At 50.5% G+C, this 19154-nt stretch overlaps 2 protein-coding genes across 4 annotated transcripts in view; one reads left to right on the forward strand and one right to left on the reverse strand.

The window, feature by feature from the left end:
- ZCCHC17 (zinc finger CCHC-type containing 17) overlaps positions 1 to 1468 on the reverse strand; it is a 48514-nt gene extending 47046 nt beyond the window's left edge. For 2 of the 3 annotated variants that reach the window (XM_075333948.1, XM_075333946.1), the window contains exon 1: positions 1390 to 1468. The gene's annotated coding sequence lies outside the window, so the exon portion shown is untranslated. Of the gene's footprint in view, positions 1 to 940; positions 1060 to 1389 lie in introns of those variants that run through there. The other variant, XM_075333947.1, reaches the window with a different exon arrangement.
- Positions 1469 to 1562: 94 nt separating this feature from the next.
- Positions 1563 to 19154, forward strand: part of SNRNP40 (small nuclear ribonucleoprotein U5 subunit 40) — a 54074-nt gene continuing 36482 nt past the window's right edge. The window contains exons 1-3 of the mRNA XM_075333951.1: positions 1563 to 1760; positions 4410 to 4539; positions 8663 to 8756. Of these exons, the coding sequence (XP_075190066.1) occupies positions 1680 to 1760; positions 4410 to 4539; positions 8663 to 8756 (305 nt within the window). The 5' untranslated portion in view covers positions 1563 to 1679. The remainder of the gene's footprint in view (positions 1761 to 4409; positions 4540 to 8662; positions 8757 to 19154) is intronic.

The following is a 19154-nucleotide window of genomic DNA, read 5'->3' on the forward strand; positions in this document are numbered from 1 at the left end:
GTGGGGGCGTGTCTGACTGTAACCAATCATAGGCGATGGTGGGCGGGAAAAGCAGGGAATACCAGATTGAATAATGAGCGGCCGGCATTTTCAAAAGAGGAAAAGCCACTGGAGCAGTGTGACAGCCGTGCAGCGCCGCGCATCGGTGAGTATGAGAGAGGGGGACAGACTGACAGACAGAGAGAGGGACAGACAGAGCGACCAACTGACAGAGAAAGAGACCGTCCGACAGAGGGAGATTCACTGACATCCACAGACAGAGATTAACCGACATTGAAGACCTGCGTTTTGTTTGTCAAAAAAGCATGCGAAACGCAACAAAATGCGGTCCAAGTGCATTTTGGTTGCGTTTTGACCCACATCATTGATTTCAATGGGTGAAGAACGCAGCTACAACGCACAAAAGAAGTGACATGCTGCTTTTTATTCGGCAGCGCTTTTGGGCATCCAAACGCAGAGTTTATAAACGCAGCGTGTGCATTGATTTTTCGGCTTTCTCATAGACTTTGCTGGGAAGCTGAACGCATGCAATTTGCCACTGAAAACGCTGCAGTTCAAAACGCAGAGTTTCCGCTGAAAAAAACGCAACGTGCGCACATAGCCTTATGCTTACCCTCTGGCATTTTCAGGATCGCTCTGATCCCACAACTTGTGACAGTCCGAAGTTATATGACAAGTGCTGAATGCATCTCTATGAGCCAGAACGAGGCTCTCGTACAGATGGATTGTGTTGTAACCTCCGGCGAGCTCCATGAAACACTGGAGAGGCCAGCAGGTCACAAATCACCGGAGACCGGCCGGAGCAGCGGCAATAGAAGAGGAGGACGGTGGAAGAAGAGTATAAGACGGGGACTAACACTCAGAGCAGCACTCCAGCGGTGACAACACTGCAGTGGCGCTCTAAGTATAGGGACGACTCGAGATATAAGCAGTTACCTACAGAACAGAGGACCTGACACGTATCCATCCTGCACACATTCAGTGACCGTAGAGCTGGCCATACACCTTACATTGTGCCTAGTCTACTAAGAGCCTGCTGTAATGCGGGACTCACAATGGCCGTATACTCTGTATACAGCCCACAGGAGTGTGAGGCAGCGGAGCCGGCTGTCAGTCAGCGTGACGTCACCAGCCCCGCCCCGTCTACAGAGCACAGCGGAAGCCGCCGCTGTGTGCACGGAGAATGGTGCTGGGCACAGCAGGCAGTCAGGCAACTACCAGCCTGGTAGTAGTTAGGCCCATGGTGGAGCAGCACAGCACGGTTACACTATATGCAGAGTGTGGAGTAGTGCGGCGCTCTACACTGCAGTGCTGCGGTCACAGCTGGATTACTGCTCCAGCCCGAATAAGGAAACGTGCGGCAGACCGCGCATCACCACCAGTATTTACCTTGTGTACGCCGCCATGTTACGTCTCCTCCCACCCACAGCTCAATGGCCAATAGGAAATCTATTACAGGAAGCCCCTCCCCCCGAAAACTCCGCCAGTCATCTGTCTGTTTCAGGTCCCCTCCTGTCACGTGATTAGCAGTAGCCTATCAAGGTGCAGTCCTACAGCTGAGCTGGACGCCGGTGAATGACCTCATCTTTCAGTGCCGGAACGGTGCGGCCCTGTTGCATGTTTGGGACCGGAGGTTTCCTCATGTGTTTGCTCCATACATTTAGGAAAAGAAGTCAAACATGATAGAGCAGAACAAGCGGAAAGGTCTGGAGCTGGTCCCGGTGCCGGCGAAAAAGCCGCGAAATGAGGTGGTGGCGACGGTGAGTATGTGAGCGGCATGGAAGGTGTGCGCCGAGTGCTGTGGTGAGAGGGAGCCGTACACTGAGTGCGGCTTCTTATGCGCGACAGTGAAATGTGCTCCGGAGCAGCGCTCCTCTTGGTGGTACAGCAGGCTCCATGGAGAAGATCACCTTCACCAGCTTTCCTCCTATTCCCTCTGCCAGGATCACCCCCCCACCTTCACCAGCTTTCCTCCTATTCCCTCTGCCAGGATCCCCCCCCCCACCTTCACCAGTTTTCCTCCTATTCCCTCTGCCAGGATCACCCCCCCACCTTCACCAGCTTTCCTCCTATTCCCTCTGCCAGGATCCCCCCCCCCACCTTCACCAGCTTTCCTCCTATTCCCTCTGCCAGGATCACCCCCCCCCACCTTCACCAGCTTTCCTCCTATTCCCTCTGCCAGGATCACCCCCCCCCACCTTCACCAGCTTTCCTCCTATTCCCTCTGCCAGGATCACCCCCCCACCTTCACCAGCTTTCCTCCTATTCCCTCTGCCAGGATCACCCCCCCACCTTCACCAGCTTTCCTCCTATTCCCTCTGCCAGGATCACCCCCCCCACCTTCACCAGCTTTCCTCCTATTCCCTCTGCCAGGATCCCCCCCCCCACCTTCACCAGCTTTCCTCCTATTCCCTCTGCCAGGATCACCCCCCCCCACCTTCACCAGCTTTCCTCCTATTCCCTCTGCCAGGATCACCCCCCCACCTTCACCAGCTTTCCTCCTATTCCCTCTGCCAGGATCACCCCCCCACCTTCACCAGCTTTCCTCCTATTCCCTCTGCCAGGATCCCCCCCCCCCCTTCACCAGCTTTCCTCCTATTCCCTCTGCCAGGATCACCCCCCCACCTTCACCAGCTTTCCTCCTATTCCCTCTGCCAGGATCCCCCCCCCCACCTTCACCAGCTTTCCTCCTATTCCCTCTGCCAGGATCACCCCCCCCACCTTCACCAGCTTTCCTCCTATTCCCTCTGCCAGGATCCCCCCCCCACCTTCACCAGCTTTCCTCCTATTCCCTCTGCCAGGATCACCCCCCCCCCACCTTCACCAGCTTTCCTCCTATTCCCTCTGCCAGGATCACCCCCCCCCCACCTTCACCAGCTTTCCTCCTATTCCCTCTGCCAGGATCACCCCCCCCCACCTTCACCAGCTTTCCTCCTATTCCCTCTGCCACGATCACCCCCCCCCACCTTCACCAGCTTTCCTCCTATTCCCTCTGCCAGGATCACCCCCCCACCTTCACCAGCTTTCCTCCTATTCCCTCTGCCAGGATCACCCCCCCCCCCACCTTCACCAGCTTTCCTCCTCTTCCCTCTGCCAGGATCTCCCCTCTTCACCAGCTTTCCTCCTATTCCCTCTGCCAGGATCACCCCCCTTCACCAGCTTTCCTCGTATTCCCTCTGCCAGGATCACCCCCCTTCACCAGCTTTCCTCCTCTTCCCTCTGCCAGGATCTCCCTCTTCACCAGCTTTCCTCGTATTCCCTCTGCCAGGATCACCCCCCTTCACCAGCTTTCCTCGTATTCCCTCTGCCAGGATCACCCCCCTTCACCAGCTTTCCTCGTATTCCCTCTGCCAGGGTCACCCCCCTTCACCAGCTTTCCTCGTATTCCCTCTGCCAGGGTCACCCCCTCTTCACCAGCTTTCCTCGTATTCCCTCTGCCAGGATCACCCCCCTTCACCAGCTTTCCTCGTATTCCCTCTGCCAGGATCACCCCCCTTCACCAGCTTTCCTCCTCTTCCCTCTGCCAGGATCTCCCTCTTCACCAGCTTTCCTCGTATTCCCTCTGCCAGGATCACCCCCCTTCACCAGCTTTCCTCGTATTCCCTCTGCCAGGATCACCCCCCTTCACCAGCTTTCCTCGTATTCCCTCTGCCAGGGTCACCCCCCTTCACCAGCTTTCCTCGTATTCCCTCTGCCAGGGTCACCCCCCTTCACCAGCTTTCCTCGTATTCCCTCTGCCAGGGTCACCCCCCTTCACCAGCTTTCCTCGTATTCCCTCTGCCAGGATCACCCCCCTTCACCAGCTTTCCTCGTATTCCCTCTGCCAGGATCACCCCCCTTCACCAGCTTTCCTCGTATTCCCTCTGCCAGGGTCACCCCCTCTTCACCAGCTTTCCTCCTATTTCCTCTGCTAGGATCATCCCCCTTTTGTCAGCTTTCCTCCTATTCCTGCTGCTCTCCTCAGTTTACGTGAGTCCGCCATACGGTGGATGAAATATGGGCCTTTGTCCTATGCTGTAGTGAGTGAGTGCAGCTCACAGTGGCCTCCTGGTGCCTTCAGTCTCTGCTCCTCTCCCCATTGGAAACACGGCCGAGTGCCAGTCCTTATGGGGCAGCTATTCAGGCTCTCTGCCATGTATATAACGCGGAGTGTTTGACAACAGGAGGAAATCTGAGATGTTACTGCAGACATTTTCTTCATAAAATGAGTAAACATTACGTTGATTATTAAATACATGATACCTGATAATTTTGTAGCCTATGTGGTAAGGCAGGAGCATTGCCGTAGATGGCGGCTGTAATGTAGAGCTTCAGTGGCCTGACACGTGTTCATGGCTGCACATTTTCTTTGGTCGTTCTGGTACAAAGGCTGGTGGGCCATGTAGTTTACTACTTTTGTGGTCTTGTAGGGCCCACCAAGATCGTCCAGTCTCCAGGCCCCTATCATGCTGTTATCCGGACATGAAGGAGAAGTTTACTGCTGCAAATTTCATCCCAATGGACTGACTCTGGCATCGGCAGGATTTGACAGGCTAATTCGTGAGTATTTTTTAGCTGGTGTTCTATGGGAAATATAAACCTCAACATTTTATTATTCTAGATTTTCCAGACTGGATTTATAAAATGAACATTTTATATACATTTGTTGTGTATATGGACTTTTCAAAAGCTTTTGATACGGTGCCACACAAAAGGTTGGTACATAAAATGAGAATAATGGGGATAGGGGAAAATATGTGTAACTGGGTTAAAAACTGGCTCAGTGATAGGAAACAAAGGGTGGTTATTAATGGTACGTACTTGGACTGGGTCTCAGTTCATAGTGGGGTACCACAGGGGTCAGTATTGGGCCCGCTTCTTTTCAACATATTTATAAATGACCTTGTTGGGGGCATGCGGAGTAGAATTTCAATATTTGCAGATGATACTAAACTCTGCAGGGTAATCAATACAGAGGAGGATAATTTTATATTACAGGGAGATTTATGTAAATTGGAGGATTGGGCTGAGAAGTGGCAATTGAAGTTTAATGTAGATAAATGTAAGGTCATGCACTTGGGTAGAGGAAATAAAATGTATGATTATGTACTTAATTGTAGAACACTGGGTAAAACAGACACAGAAAAAGACTTGGGTGTATGGGTGGATGGTAAACTTCACTTTAGTGGACAGTGTCAGGCAACTGCTGACAGGGCTAATAAAATAATGGGATGTATTAAAAGAGGTATAAGTGTTCATGAAAAAAATATAGTTCTACCTCTGTACAAGTCACTAGTGCGACCGCACTTAGAATACTGTGTACAATTCTGGTCACCGATATATAAGAAGGACATAGCTGAACTGGAGAGGGTGCAGAGAAGAGCGACCAAGATTATTAGAGGAATGGGGGGGCTGCAATACCAAGACAGGTTATTAAACTTGGGGTTATTTCGTTTGGAAAAACGAAGGCTTAGGGGGGATCTAATCACAATGTATAAATATATGAGGGGACAGTACAGAGACCTTTCCAAAGATCTCTCTACACCTAGGCCTGCGACTGGAACACGGGGGCATCCGCTACGTCTTGAGGAAAGAAGGTTTAATCATAATCACAGACGAGGATTCTTTACTGTACGAGCAGTGAGACTGTGGAACTCTCTGCCGCATGATGTTGTAATGAGTGATTCACTACTAACATTTAAGCAGAGCCTGGACGCCTTTCTTGAAAAATGTAATATTACCAGTTATGTATATTAGATTTTATGACATGGTATTGATCCAGGGAAATAGTCTGATTGCCGGATGTGGAGTCAGGAAGGAAATTTTCTCCCCATTGGAACTTGTTTGCCACATTGGGGTTTTTTTTGCCTTCCTCTGGATCAACATGTTAGGCTACGGGTTGAACTAGATGGACTTAGAGTCTCCCTTCAACCTTAAAAACTATGATACTATGATACTATGAACATAAGCATAAATTTGCTGAGGCTAAAGGGTTATTCCCATCTCCATGATCCTATCCCAGTAGCAGTAACAAGAATATTAGCAAATGCCTCCAATTAGAAATGTAGTATAGTTTTCTCCTGATTAGTGATGTCTCCAAGTTTCTAAAATATTTCACTGTGGAATAAAATGTTAATGTACAGAATCCAGCAGCAAAAATATTGCGGTGTTCAGGGCAAATATCTACTATGGAGCTATTTGCTTTCTTCTACTTTAAAAGCAAAAACAAACCAGTACCCATGCATATTCTGCTTGTCAGGGAATAGAAGTCAGCAGCCGAAGCAAACTGTAAAGGGAACCTGTCAGGTCTAATATGCACCCAGGACCACAAGCAGTTCTAGTCCCTGCCTAACTGTCCCTGCATCCAATAGTATAGATAAAGGGATCTTTAGAAAAAGTATTGCCTTTATGATATGCTAATGAGCGCAGGGACTAGTTGCAAAGGCATTATTTCTCCGACTAGTCCGCTCTCTTAGCATGTTAGCACGCCCTCAGGGGATGCTGTGCAATGCCCAGCATCATTGGCGGTGACACGTGTACCTTTGTCCATTGTCAACACCTCAGACGCTGGGCTTAGGCTCAGTACACATGATCAGGAGTTCTGGCGCTTCCAGTCATGCGCAGTATGAAGCCAAGTGTACACGTCCCGGCTTCAGGACAGGTCTATTGTGCATAACTGGAATTGCGGGGACTTCTGATCATATGCACTGAGCCTAAATCTGGCAACTGAGGTGGTGACAATGGACACCGGTACACGTGTCACCACCGATGATGCTTGGCATTGAATAGCATGCCTCTGTGGCCGTGCTAAGAGAGTGGACTAGTCGGGGGAAATAACCCCCTTGTGACTAGTCCCTGTGCTCATTAGCATATCATAAAGGATCTTAAGGCTATGTGCGCACTGGGAAATTAAATTTCCTTGCGTAAATTCCGCATGCTCTCAAAGATTACCGCACCCGCGGTAAAAAAACGCGGGAAACCGCACCCGAAAACCGCATGCGGTTTTACCGCGGTATTATTCGCGGTATTGCCGCGGTTTTGCCGCGTGCGGGTTGGGATGTGCTTTATTGCATTCAATGCAATAAAGCACATTGAAAAAAAAAAAAAAGTCATTTAATTCTGAGATAGTAGATAGAAGGATAGATAGACAGACAGAGGGATAGATAGAGAGATAGATAGAGGGATAGATAGAGGACAGATCGCTGCATTTCCCACGGTCGGCAGTGAGTTCACATTACCGGCCGTGGGAAATGACCGGTAATTACCTCTGCTGTCTGCTGCATTCAGCCTGTGTCTGTGTCAGTCGCGGCTGGATGGAAGCAGCGCAGGACGCCGGAGCGGTGGATTACGCCGGAGCTTTGTTTGGGAGGGGTTAATAAAATGGTGAACGAGGCTTGTTTGTTTTATTTAAAATAAAGGATTTTTCTGTGTGTTTTATTCACTTTACTTACGGGTTGATCATGTCAGCTGTCACATAGACGCTGCCATGATCAAGCCTGGAGTTAATGGCGGTGGTCCCCCACCATCATTAACCCCTTGTATTACCTTGCCACCACTGCTACACGGTGGCAAGAAGAGCCGGGGACACGCCGGTTCTGCCGCATAATGCATGCGACAGTGCCGGGGCAGCTGCGGCTGATATTCTCGGCTGCCGGAGGGGGAGTGAGGCGGGGGACATTAACCCTGCCCCTCTCCCTCCCCAGCCTGAGAATACCGGGCCGCCGCTGTGTGTTTACATCGGCTGGAAGGTGAATATGCAGCGGAGCCCACGTTCTTTTTTTTTTTTTTTTTTTTTTTTTTTTTTTTTTTTCTTTTCTATATTTCCGTTTTCTTTCTATGTGTGTTCTATGTGTCTGTGTGTGTGATCTGTGTGTTTACTCTCTGCACGGCTTCCTCTTCCTGTAATGACATCACTTCCCTGCAAAACCGCTGACAAGCGATGCACATTACCGGAGGTAAACCGCGAAATACCGCAGGGAATAACGCAGGAAAACGCAGTCAACCGCACAGAATTTGCTGCCTGCGTTATTCCCTGCGGGATTTCATGATTAACATTGGAGTCAATGGAGTGAAATCCCGCAGCGATGTGCGGAAAAGAAGTGACATGCACTTGTTTTTGCTGCGGGATTCCCGCAGCAAAACATGCAGCTGTCAAATTCCGCCCAGTGCGCACAGGATTTTTTTTCTCCATAGGATTTGCTGGTGATTCACTGCAGAGATGTTATGAACATTTTCTGCAGCGAAACATGCAGCAAATCTGCGGAAAATCCGCGGCAAAATCCGGTAAGTGCGCACATAGCCTTAGAAATACTTTTTCTAAAAATCCTCATGCTACTGGATGAAATTAGCAATGTTCACACGTTGCTTTTGCTGCTTTGTTCATTCATTTCATACAAATTAAAGGCTGCTTTTTCAATACCAGCAAAAGCTCTGAGATTCTAGAAGTCTCGTACATGCACGCGCTCTAAAGTAGGAGTCTGGTGCTCTTATTTATATCAGACACGGGATTACTGCGACACGTTTTATTGGTAATGATGGCCCCATACTGTCAATCACCCTTACACTACAAGGGGAGCGGTTCTATAAGTTTCCGGATGATACTTTCTGTAAGTAGTTTGGCTTCGGTATCTGTTGTCTGCGGTACTGATACATTGTCTGAATATGCCATGTCCTTGTTTTGCAGTTCTGTGGAACGTTTATGGAGACTGTGATAACTACGCAACATTAAAGGGTCACAGTGGGGCCGTGATGGAGCTCCATTATAATACAGACGGCAGGTATTGCAGGCTGTTTCCAGTTTCAGTTGTGTATGATAAGCAGTATTAACAATCTTTATTTATTTTTTAAATGTACAAAAAATAACAGTCCGCTACAGCTGCCTCTCCACCATACCGCTTTCATGGTTTTTGGTAGGATGTCCATTTCCTGAGGTGTGACCTGACAGGCATTGAATCAGTTATCTGAGGCCTCAGTTCTATTTGCATTTTACATGGATGAGTGCAATCCCATAAAACATTGGATTGCACTGTGTTAAACAATGAGGCAGTGTCTACGTGCTATTTTCTGCTTCCTATGTCGGATAGGCTTGAGAAAAGAATGTCAGCATGCTGCGTTTGGCAAAGTGTCTCGGGTCACACACACCCATACAAGTGTGTGTGTGTGTGTGTGTGTGTGTGTAACATCACACTGCACTGCCATCCAAGTGCAGTCTGATATACGCAGAGACAGGCCGGGGAGGAGATGAGATTACTCCCTCTTCTCCACATCTGTGATCCAATCACAAGATCGGATCACAGTGAATGGCACGTGGATAACACTCCCAGGAGCCGAGGGTCATTAGCATATTGCATTCGATGCTCTCACGTCGGAAGTGATACACTAGTGGAACCAAGGTCTTAGGCTGGTTTACGTATATGGGTTCAGCCAGTTGTTTTATACATAACTGAGTAATTGAACATTTTATAATTTTTCCTTATCAAAGATTGTTCATCAATGTTAAAGGGGTATTCCCATCTCCAAAATCTTATCCCAATATGTAATAGGTGTAATAAGAATATTAGCAAATATTTCCTATGTAGTATATTTCTTCTGAAAAGCAGACACTAAACAACTTACCAGCGATCCCAACAACGATACAACCTGATAGGGATCGCTGGTAAGTTGCTAGGAGGTTGCTGGTGAGAGGTCACACAGTCAGACGCTCCAGCGATCCCACCAACAACCAGTGACCAGCCCCCAGCCAGCAGCGACGCACTGAAGCGATGCTGCGCTTGGTAACTAAGGTAAATATCGGGTAACCAACCCGATATTTACCTTGGTTACCAGCGCACGCAGCTACACGTGCAGAGAGCAGGGAGCAGCGCACACTGCTTAGCGCTGGCTCCCTGCTCTCCTAGCTACAGTACACATCGGGTTAATTACCCGATGTGTACTCTGCTACACGTGCAAGGAGCAGGAGCCGGCACTGACAGTGAGAGCGGCAGAGGCTGGTAACGAAGGTAAATATCGGGTAACCAAGGACAGGGCTTCTTGGTTACCCGATGGTTACCAGTGTCCGCAGAAGCCGGCTCCTGCTGCCTGCACATTTAAGTCCCCTTTACACACTGAGACTTTCTAGCGATCATGCTGCACAGCGGGAAACAAAGGACCTAGGAATATTCCTGAACGATTTGTAGCGATCAGCAACTTCACAGCAGGGGCCAGGTCGCTGATGTGTTTCACACACTGCAATGTTGCTGGGGAGGTCGCTATTACGTCACAAAACCGGTGACGTTACAGCGATGTCGTTTGCGATGTTGCAGTGTGTAAAGCCACCTTTAACTCATGTGCAGGGCATTACAGTAGCTTAGGTATCCAAGGTTACGACCACGCATATAGGGACAGCTAGTTGCTAGTGGTCGTCGTAACCATGGATACCTAAGCTACTGCCATGCCTGCACCTGAGGTAAGCGGCATTGCTTAGGCCGGTTTCACACATCCAGCTTTTCGCCGTTTTGCCGGTTCCGGCGCTCGCCAGTACAGTGTATACAATACAGTCGCAGCGCTGTAACTTCGGGTCACATGCTCCGGTCACATGACAGCATGTGACCGGAGCTTGTCGCGTTTCCACTGTATTGTATACACTGTACTGGTCTGCGCTGGAAGCGGCAAACCGGCGAAAAGCCGGATGTGTGAAACCGGCCTCATCAGGAAAACTAGACTACATTTCTAATTAAAGGGATTTGCTAATATTTACACTTACTACATAATGAGCGAGAATCTTGGAGATGGGAAAATCCCTTTAACCCCTTAACAACCCATGACGTACTGGGTACGTCATGGATCGCGTGCCGTTAAGCCCTGCCGCGGGCATATCAGTTGTTTTCAACAGCTGACATTTGTGCCTGTTAGCCTCGGGTGGAATCGCTTCCACCCGCGGCCATTAACCCCTTACATATCGCTGCCAAAATCTGGCAGCGATATGTATATGCACGCTGCCATGACAGTCACTTACCCCGCCCCACTGGAAGTCACGTGACATGATCACGTGACTTTCGGTGGTTGTCATGGTAGCACAGGGTCATGTGATGACGCCTGTAGCTAATATGACTCACTTCCTCTCAATGCCGGAATACAGCCGGCATTGAAAGTAAAGCACCAAATCTGCAGTTCTCAGCTCTGTAGCTGAGATCTGCAGATAGTGCAAAGCGATCGGATTGCTGATCGCTATAGCCCCCTAGGGAGACTAGTAAAATAAAAAAGTAAAAAAAAAAAGTTTTAAAAAATAAAAACCTAAAAGTTCAAATCACCCCCCCTTTCCCCCCATTAAAATTAAAGGGGTAAAAAAATAAAAAATATACACATTTGGTATCGCCGCGTTCAGAAATGCCCGCTCTATCAAAATATAAAATCAATTAATCTGATCAGTAAATGGCGTAGCAGCAAAAAAAATCCAAATGCCAAAATTACGTTTTTTTGGTCGCCGCAGATTTTGCGCAAAATGCAATAACAGGCGATCAAAACGTAGCATCTGCGCAAAAATGGTACCGTTAAAAATGTCAGGTCAAGACGCAAAAAATAAGCCGTCACAGCCTCAGATCCCGAAAAATGAGAACACTACGGGTTTTGGAAAATGGCGCAAAACGTGCGCCACTTTTTTTGACAAGCTTGTGATTTTTTTTTTAACCCTTTAGACACAAGTAAACCTATACATGTTTGGTGTCTACAAACTCGCACTGACCTGAGGAATCACATAGATACATCAGTTTTACCATCTAGTGAACACAGTGAATAAAATATCCCAAAAACTATTGTACGATCACACTTTTTTTGCAATTTTTCCGCACTTGGAATTTTTTGCCGTTTTCCACTACACTATATGGTAAAACTTATGGTTTCATTTAAAAGTACAACTTGTCCCGCAAAAAACAAGCCCTTACATGGCAAGATTGATGGAAAAATAAAAAAGTTACGGCTCTCGGAAGAATTGGAGCAAAAAAACAAAAACGCAAAAATGGAAAGTGCCTGGGGGTTGAAGGGGATAAATTTCCAGAAAATCCATATTACTCAGGTGTGTTTATGGTGGTTGCTAAAGGGAATCTGTCAGCAGGTTTTCTTCAGCGCTCTATTGGGAGACCCAGACGATTGGGGTATAGCTACTGCCCTCCGGAGGCCACACAAAGCACTACACTAAAAAGTGCAAGGCCCCTCCCCCTCTGGCTATACCCCCCCGTGGTATCACGGGTTCTCCAGTTTTAGCTTTGTGTGCGAAGGAGGTCAGACATCCACGCATAGCTCCACAGATTTTAGTCAGCAGTAGCTGCTGACTATTTCGGATGGAAGAAAAGAGGGCCCATATAGGGCCCCCAGCATGCTCCCTTCTCACCCCTGGATGGTGTTGTAAGGTTGAGGTACCTATTGCTGGTACGGAGGCTGGAGCCCACATGCTGCTTTCCTTCCACATCCCCCTGAGGGGCTCTGAGGAAGTGGGATCCTGCCGGCCTCAAAGCTCTGACGCCGGGCTCCATCCACAGACCCATTTGAACCTGCTGGATACGGAGCTGGAGTACCGTTCAGGGACATGGCCCTGCACCATTACAGGTACTCTGTGTCCCCGTACACACAGGCACAGCACACTCCAGACTTGCTGGGTGTGCTAGTGCGCCGGGGACAGTAAAGGGTTACAGTCACTGCAGCTTTGCTGAGTGACTTTGTGTTTTGGGAACTACCGCGCCGGACGCTCCGGGAGCGGCGGCGCGGCTGGGACTTGTAGTTCGCCGGGGACTGGGCGCCGACCGCGCTTTTACGGCGGCGGCGCTTATAACTCCAGTCCCCGGCTTCTGCGGCCTAGTGCCGCTTCGTTCCCGCCCCCTCCCTGTCACTCAGGGAAGGGGACAGGCGCTGAGCAATCAGCAGCGCCGAGGGCTGGAGCCTTTTTACATGCTCCAGCCCTCTCACTGCACTCTGTCGGACGCCGGATTCCCGCTCTGCCTTGGGGGCACGCCCACGGCCCGCCCCTACTCACACGAGCTGGGGAAGAAGCCGGCAGCCATTACTGCAGAGCTCGGGGCACCAAGGCAGGACAGTGGCGATCATACACCCGCTTATAGGCGGGCGGTAAGAGGCACACATAGTGCTGACCACGATATAACTGCAGTGTATACATGTGTTGTTTTTAACTACATAGGTCGCTATATGCCCGCTTGGGGAGCGACACATCAGCAGCAGGAAAGCAGGTGTGCTAAAGCACAGGCTTTCTAGGCTGCTTGTTTTGCACGACTGAGGTGTTCATTTGTGTTTATGCTTATGTGCTATACATTGCACTGTACAGTCGCTAGTCTTAGCTATATTCTTCTGGAATGGCTAGACTACAGCAGCAGAAAACCAAGGGTGCTGGGGCACAGGTTTTTTTCTATGCTGCTTGTATTGCATGGGCTGCAGTGTGCATTTGTACTTGTGCTTGTATGCTATACATTGCACTGTATGGTCACTCTTCTGGGCTATATTCCCCTAGATGACCAGTCTACAGCAGCAGAAGAGCAGAGGTGCCAGGGCACAGGCTTCTATGCTGCTTGGATTGCATGTGCTGCAGTGTTCATTTGTACTTGTGCTTGTATGCTATACATTGCACTGTAGGGTCACTCTTCTGGGCTATATTCCCCTAGATGACTAGTATACAGCAGCAGAAGAGCAGGGGTGCCAGGGCACAGGCTTCTATGCTGCTTGTATTGCTTGTGCTGCAGTGGTCATTTGTACTTTATGCCTGTATGCTATACATTGCAATGTACGGTCACCAATCTTGGCTATATACTTCTAGATAGCTAGTCGGCAGCGGCAAAAAAGCAACACAGATTTCAGTGCTGTTTTTACTACATGGGATGCTGTTCATGACACCGTCCCATTGTGTGCATGCTCCCCTGTAGCACGTCGTCTGCCGGGGTCTCTAGCACTTCGTCTGCCGGGGCTCTACTAGTTGTGGCCAAAGAAACCTCCTGTCAACCCTGTCCATGGACAGGGACGGAGTAGTCATAATATAGAGACTTGCACCCATGGGCAATCTACTTGAACAAAAGGCAGCTCTTCAGGGCTTTGATACTGACATCGCTCTCAATCCGGATACACCGGGTGGTAACGCCATACGGAATGATCCTATACCGTCCATCAATGGAAGGTTGGATCTTTCTCCCTCAGCTCCCCCAGTGGAGATAGGAGACGAACAGGAGAAGTTCCTTTTCAGTGTCTCACGCAGATATTGAGTATTTTTCTGGCCACGCTGACTTCAGAGAAGCAGTCCAGGAACACCACGCTTACCAGATAAGCGTCTTCTCCAAACGTTTTTAGGATACACGTTATCCCTTTTTTTCCCTGACGTGGTCAGCGCTGGACCCAGGGTCCAAAGGTGGATTCTCCAATCTCCAGGCTTGCATATAGAGCCATAGTTGCACTGGAGATGGGGCTTCACTTCAAGATGCCATTCACAGACAGATGGACTCTGGTTGAAATCTGTCTAGGAGGCTATCGGCGTGTCGGTTGCTCCGGCATCCACAGCCGTATTGGCAACCTAACCTTTTCTGCTGTTCTTGCGCAGCTGACCTTGAGCAGGGACATCTGTACCGCAGAGGCGTCCGTAACCCCGCAATGTCTGCACTGCGACTTACCCTGTTAATGCTGTCCTAAAAGTACAGTCGAGGTTTCGGTCCTTCCCAAGCTCCGGCAGGTCCCAAATTGTCCTCGTGCAAAAGGGCTACAAAACCTCAGACGGGCTCAGATTCCGGCCGGGCTCAATCTCGCCCAAGGAAGGCAGTCGGAGGAACCGCTACCAAGGCGGTCTCCTCAGGACTCTCAGCTCTCTCTCTCTCTCTCCGCATCCGCGGTTGATGGCAGACTCCCCCGCCTTTGGCGACATTTAGCTGCCACAGGACACAGACCGGTGGGTGACGGACATTGTGCTCACGTGCACAGGACAGTGTTCTGTTCTCGTCCTCCGACTCCATTCTTCAGAACGGCCCCACCTCTCCACCGAGCAGGTGCCCTGCTGCAGGCGGTGGACGCTCTAAGAGCAGAAGGAGTGGTGATCCCTGTCCCCCCTCAGGAACGAGGGCGAGGGTTTGTACTCCAATCTCTTTGTGGCTCCAAAAATGGACGGTTCCTTCCGTCCTGTTCTGGTTCTGAAACTGCTCAACGAGCATGCGAACGCCAGGCGGTTCCGGATGGGATCCCTCCGATCCGTCATTGCCTCAATGTCTCGAGGAGACTTCCTTGCCTCAACAGACATCAAAGATGCCTATCTCCACGTGCCAATTGCTACGGAGCACCAACGTTTTCTACGTTTTGTGATAGGAGACGAACATCTTCTGTTCGTAGCTCTGCCATTCAGTCTGGCGACAGCCCCACGGGTGGGCACCAAGGTCATGGCAGCAGTGGTAGCAGTCTTGCACTCTCACGGACACCCGGTGATTCCGTACTTGGACGATCTACTCGTCAAGGCAACCTCCCTCGAGGCATGCCAACGCAGCCTGAATGTTACGCTGGAGACTCTCCAGACTTTCGGGTGGATCATCAATTTGGCAAGGTCAAATCTGTCTCCGACTCAATCACTAACGTATCTCGGCATGGAGTTTCATACTCTATCAGCCATAGTGAAGCTTCCGCTGAACCAGCAGCGTTCACTGCGGACAGAGGTGCAGTCTCTCCTTCAAGGCCAGTCGCACCCCTTAAGGCGCCTCATGCACTTCCTAAGGAAGATGGTGGCAGCCATCGGGGCAGTTCTCTTTGCGCAGTTTCATCTGCGCCAACGGCAATGGGACATTCTCCGCCAATGGGATGGGCAGTCAACCTCCCTGGACGGGAAGTCTCCCTTTCCCTGACGGCCGAGGACTCTCTGCAATAGTGGCTTATTCCCACCTCATTGCCATAGCCCCCATCCTGGGCAGTGGTCACGACAGATACGAGTCTGTCAGGGTGGGGAGCAGTTTGTCTCCGCCACATGGCTCAGGGGACGTGGACTCAGCAGGAGTCCACCCTTCAGTTCGATGTGCTGGAAATCGGGGCAGGGTATCTTACCCTATTAGCTTTCCAAAAGTGGCTAGAAGGGAGCAGATCCGAATCCAGTCGGACATCTCCACAGCGGTGGCATACATCAACCACCAAGGAGGGACACGCAGTCAGTAGCCTTCCAGGAAGTCCGGCGAATCCTCATGTGGGTGGAGGACACAGCATCCACCATATCCGCAGTTCACATCCCGGGCGTAGAAAACTGGGAAGCAGACTTCCTCAGTCGCCAGGGCATGGACGCGGGGGAATGGTCCCTTCACCCGGACGTGTTTCAGGAAATCTGTTGCCGCTGGGGGGGGCCGGACGTCGACCTAATGGCGTCTCGGCACACCAACAAGGTCCCGGCATTTATGGCACGATCGCGCGATCACAGAGCTCTGGCGGCAGACGCCTTAGTGCAAGATTGGTCGCAGTTCCGGCTCACATATGTGTTTCCACCTCTGGCACTCTTGCCCAGAGTACTGCGCAAAAATCAGATCCGATTGCAGCCGCGTCATACTCGTCGCACCAGACTGGCCGAGGAGATCGTGGTACCCGGATCTGTGGCATCTCACGGTCGGCCGACCGGGGTCACTACCAGACCGACCAGACTTACTGTCTCAAGGGCCGTTTTCTCCATCGGAATTCTGCGGCCCTGAACCTGACTGTGTGGCTTGTGTGTCCTGGATCCTAGCGTCTTCAGGATTATCCCAAGGGGTCGTTGCCACCATGAGACAGGCTAGGAAGCCCACGTCTGCTAAGATCTACCACAGAACGTGGAAGGTTTTCTTAATCTGGTGCTCTACTCAGGGAGTGTCTCCCTGGCCATTTGCATTGCCCATCTTTCTTTCCTTCCTACAATAGGAGTTAGAAAAGGGCTTGTCGCTAGACTCCCTCAAAGGGCAAGTCTCAGCACTATCCGTGTTTTTTCAGAAGCGTCTAGCACGTCTTTCTAAGGTGCGCACGTTCCCGCAGGGGGTTTGTCATATCGTACCCCCGTACAAGCGGCCGTTGGATCCATGGGATCTGAACAGGGTTCTAGTTGCTCTCCAGAAGCCGCCTTTCGAGCCTCTGAAGGAAGTTTCCTTTTCTCGCCTGTCACTGAAGGTGGCGTTTCTCGTTGCGATCACATCGCTTCGGCGAGTGTCTGAGCTGGCAGCTCTGTCATCCAAGGCTCCCTTCCTGGTGTTTCACCAGGACAAGGTAGTGCTGCGCATCATTCCGGAGTTTCTCCCTAAGGTAGTATCCTCGTTTCATCTTAATCAGGATATCTCCTTACCGTCCTTTTGCACTCATCCGGTTCACCGGTATGAGAATGATTTACGTTTGCTAGATCTGGTGAGAGCACTCAGAATCTACATTTCCCGCACGGCGCCCGTACGCCGTTCCGATGCCCTTGTCGCTGGTACGCGCAAGAGGTTGCAGGCTTCTAAAGCCACCCTGGCTCGATGGATCAAAGAACCAATTCTGGAAGCCTACCGTTTTGCAGGGCTTCCGGTTCTTTCAGGGCTGAAAGCCCATTCAACCAGAGCCGTGAGTGCGTCCTGGGCGCTACGACACCAGGCTTCGGCTCAACAGGTGTGCCAGGCAGCTACCTGGTCGAGTCTGCACACTTTCACCAAACATTATCAGGTGCATACCTATGCTTCGGCGGATGCCAGCTTAGGTAGAAGAGTCCTGCAGGCGGCAGTGACATCCCCGTAGGGGAGGGCTGTTTTGCAGCTCTAACATGAGGTATCTCTTTACCCACCCAGGGACAGCTTTTGGACGTCCCAATCGTCTGGGTCTCCCAATAGAGCGCTGAAGAAGAAGGGAATTTTGTTACTTACCGTAAATTCCTTTTCTTCTAGCTCTTATTGGGAGACCCAGCACCCGCCCTGTTGTCCTTCGGGATTTCTTGGTTGTTTGCGGGTACACATGTTGTTCATGTTGAACGGTTTTTCAGTTCTCCGACGTTATTCGGAGTTAATTTGTTTAAACCAGTTATTGGCTTCCTCCTTCTTGCTTTGGCACTAAAACTGGAGAACCCGTGATACCACGGGGGGGTATAGCCAGAGGGGGAGGGGCCTTGCACTTTTTAGTGTAGTGCTTTGTGTGGCCTCCGGAGGGCAGTAGCTATACCCCAATCGTCTGGGTCTCCCAATAAGAGCTAGAAGAAAAGGAATTTACGGTAAGTAACAAAATTCCCTTCTTTGCTACGTCTTCTGAGAGCAACGAGATGTCGAATCCCATGGTGTATTTGTTACAGAAAGAGAAGGATTCGCTCACCCATGCTTTAGTCCATAATGTGGGGTCCAGGCCTGGCGGGTGCTCATCCAGCTGGTGCAACACAGCAGAAACTGTAGAAGAAAAAAAATACCAACATAAATTATGCTGTTTTATTAACTTTTTCCATGGATTGGATTCTTTTCATGTTTTATAATGATGCCTAAATAAAGAAAAAACATTTTTCTTTGTCGCTCCATTGGGAGACCCAGACAATTGGGTGTATAGCTTCTGCCTCCGGAGGCCACACAAAGTATTACACTTTAAAAAGTGTAACCCCTCCCCTCTGCCTATACACCCTCCCGTGCATCACGGGCTCCTCAGTTTTATGCTTTGTGTTGAAGGAGGCACACATCCATTCATGCTCCCATTTTAGTCAGCAGCAGCTGCTGATTTTATCGGTTGGAAGAAAAGAGGGCCCCCACAGGGCCCCCGGCATGCTCCCTTCTCACCCCACTAAGTCGGCGGTGCTGTTAAGGTTGAGGTACCCATTGCGGGTACAGAGGCTGGAGCCACATGCCGTTTTCCTTCACCATCCCTTAGAGGCTCTGGGAGAAGTGGGATCCTAACCGGTCATCCAGTCACTGGGACCAGGCTCCCTCCGCAGCCCCTGTGGGTATCTGCCGGACAGGAGACTTTGTATCATCAGGGACAGGGCCCTGCATCTAAAGGTACTCTGTGTCCCCATGGGGACGGTGCATGGAGCGCTTGTTTCACAGACGCTGCAGCTGCTGCTGGTTTTGTGACGACCGGGACTTCCGCGCCGACCGCGCCTGTTTGTCGGCCGCGGTATTAAATTTAGTCCCCGGCTTCATGCGGCCTAGTACCATAACTCCCGCCCCCGGGCCTGCCAGTCAGGGGTAAGGGCGGGACGGTCGACTGGACGTCGGCAGTGAGGG

This window comes from Anomaloglossus baeobatrachus, chromosome 2 (genome assembly GCF_048569485.1).
Source record: "Anomaloglossus baeobatrachus isolate aAnoBae1 chromosome 2, aAnoBae1.hap1, whole genome shotgun sequence".
In the NCBI taxonomy this organism is placed as follows: domain Eukaryota; kingdom Metazoa; phylum Chordata; class Amphibia; order Anura; family Aromobatidae; genus Anomaloglossus; species Anomaloglossus baeobatrachus.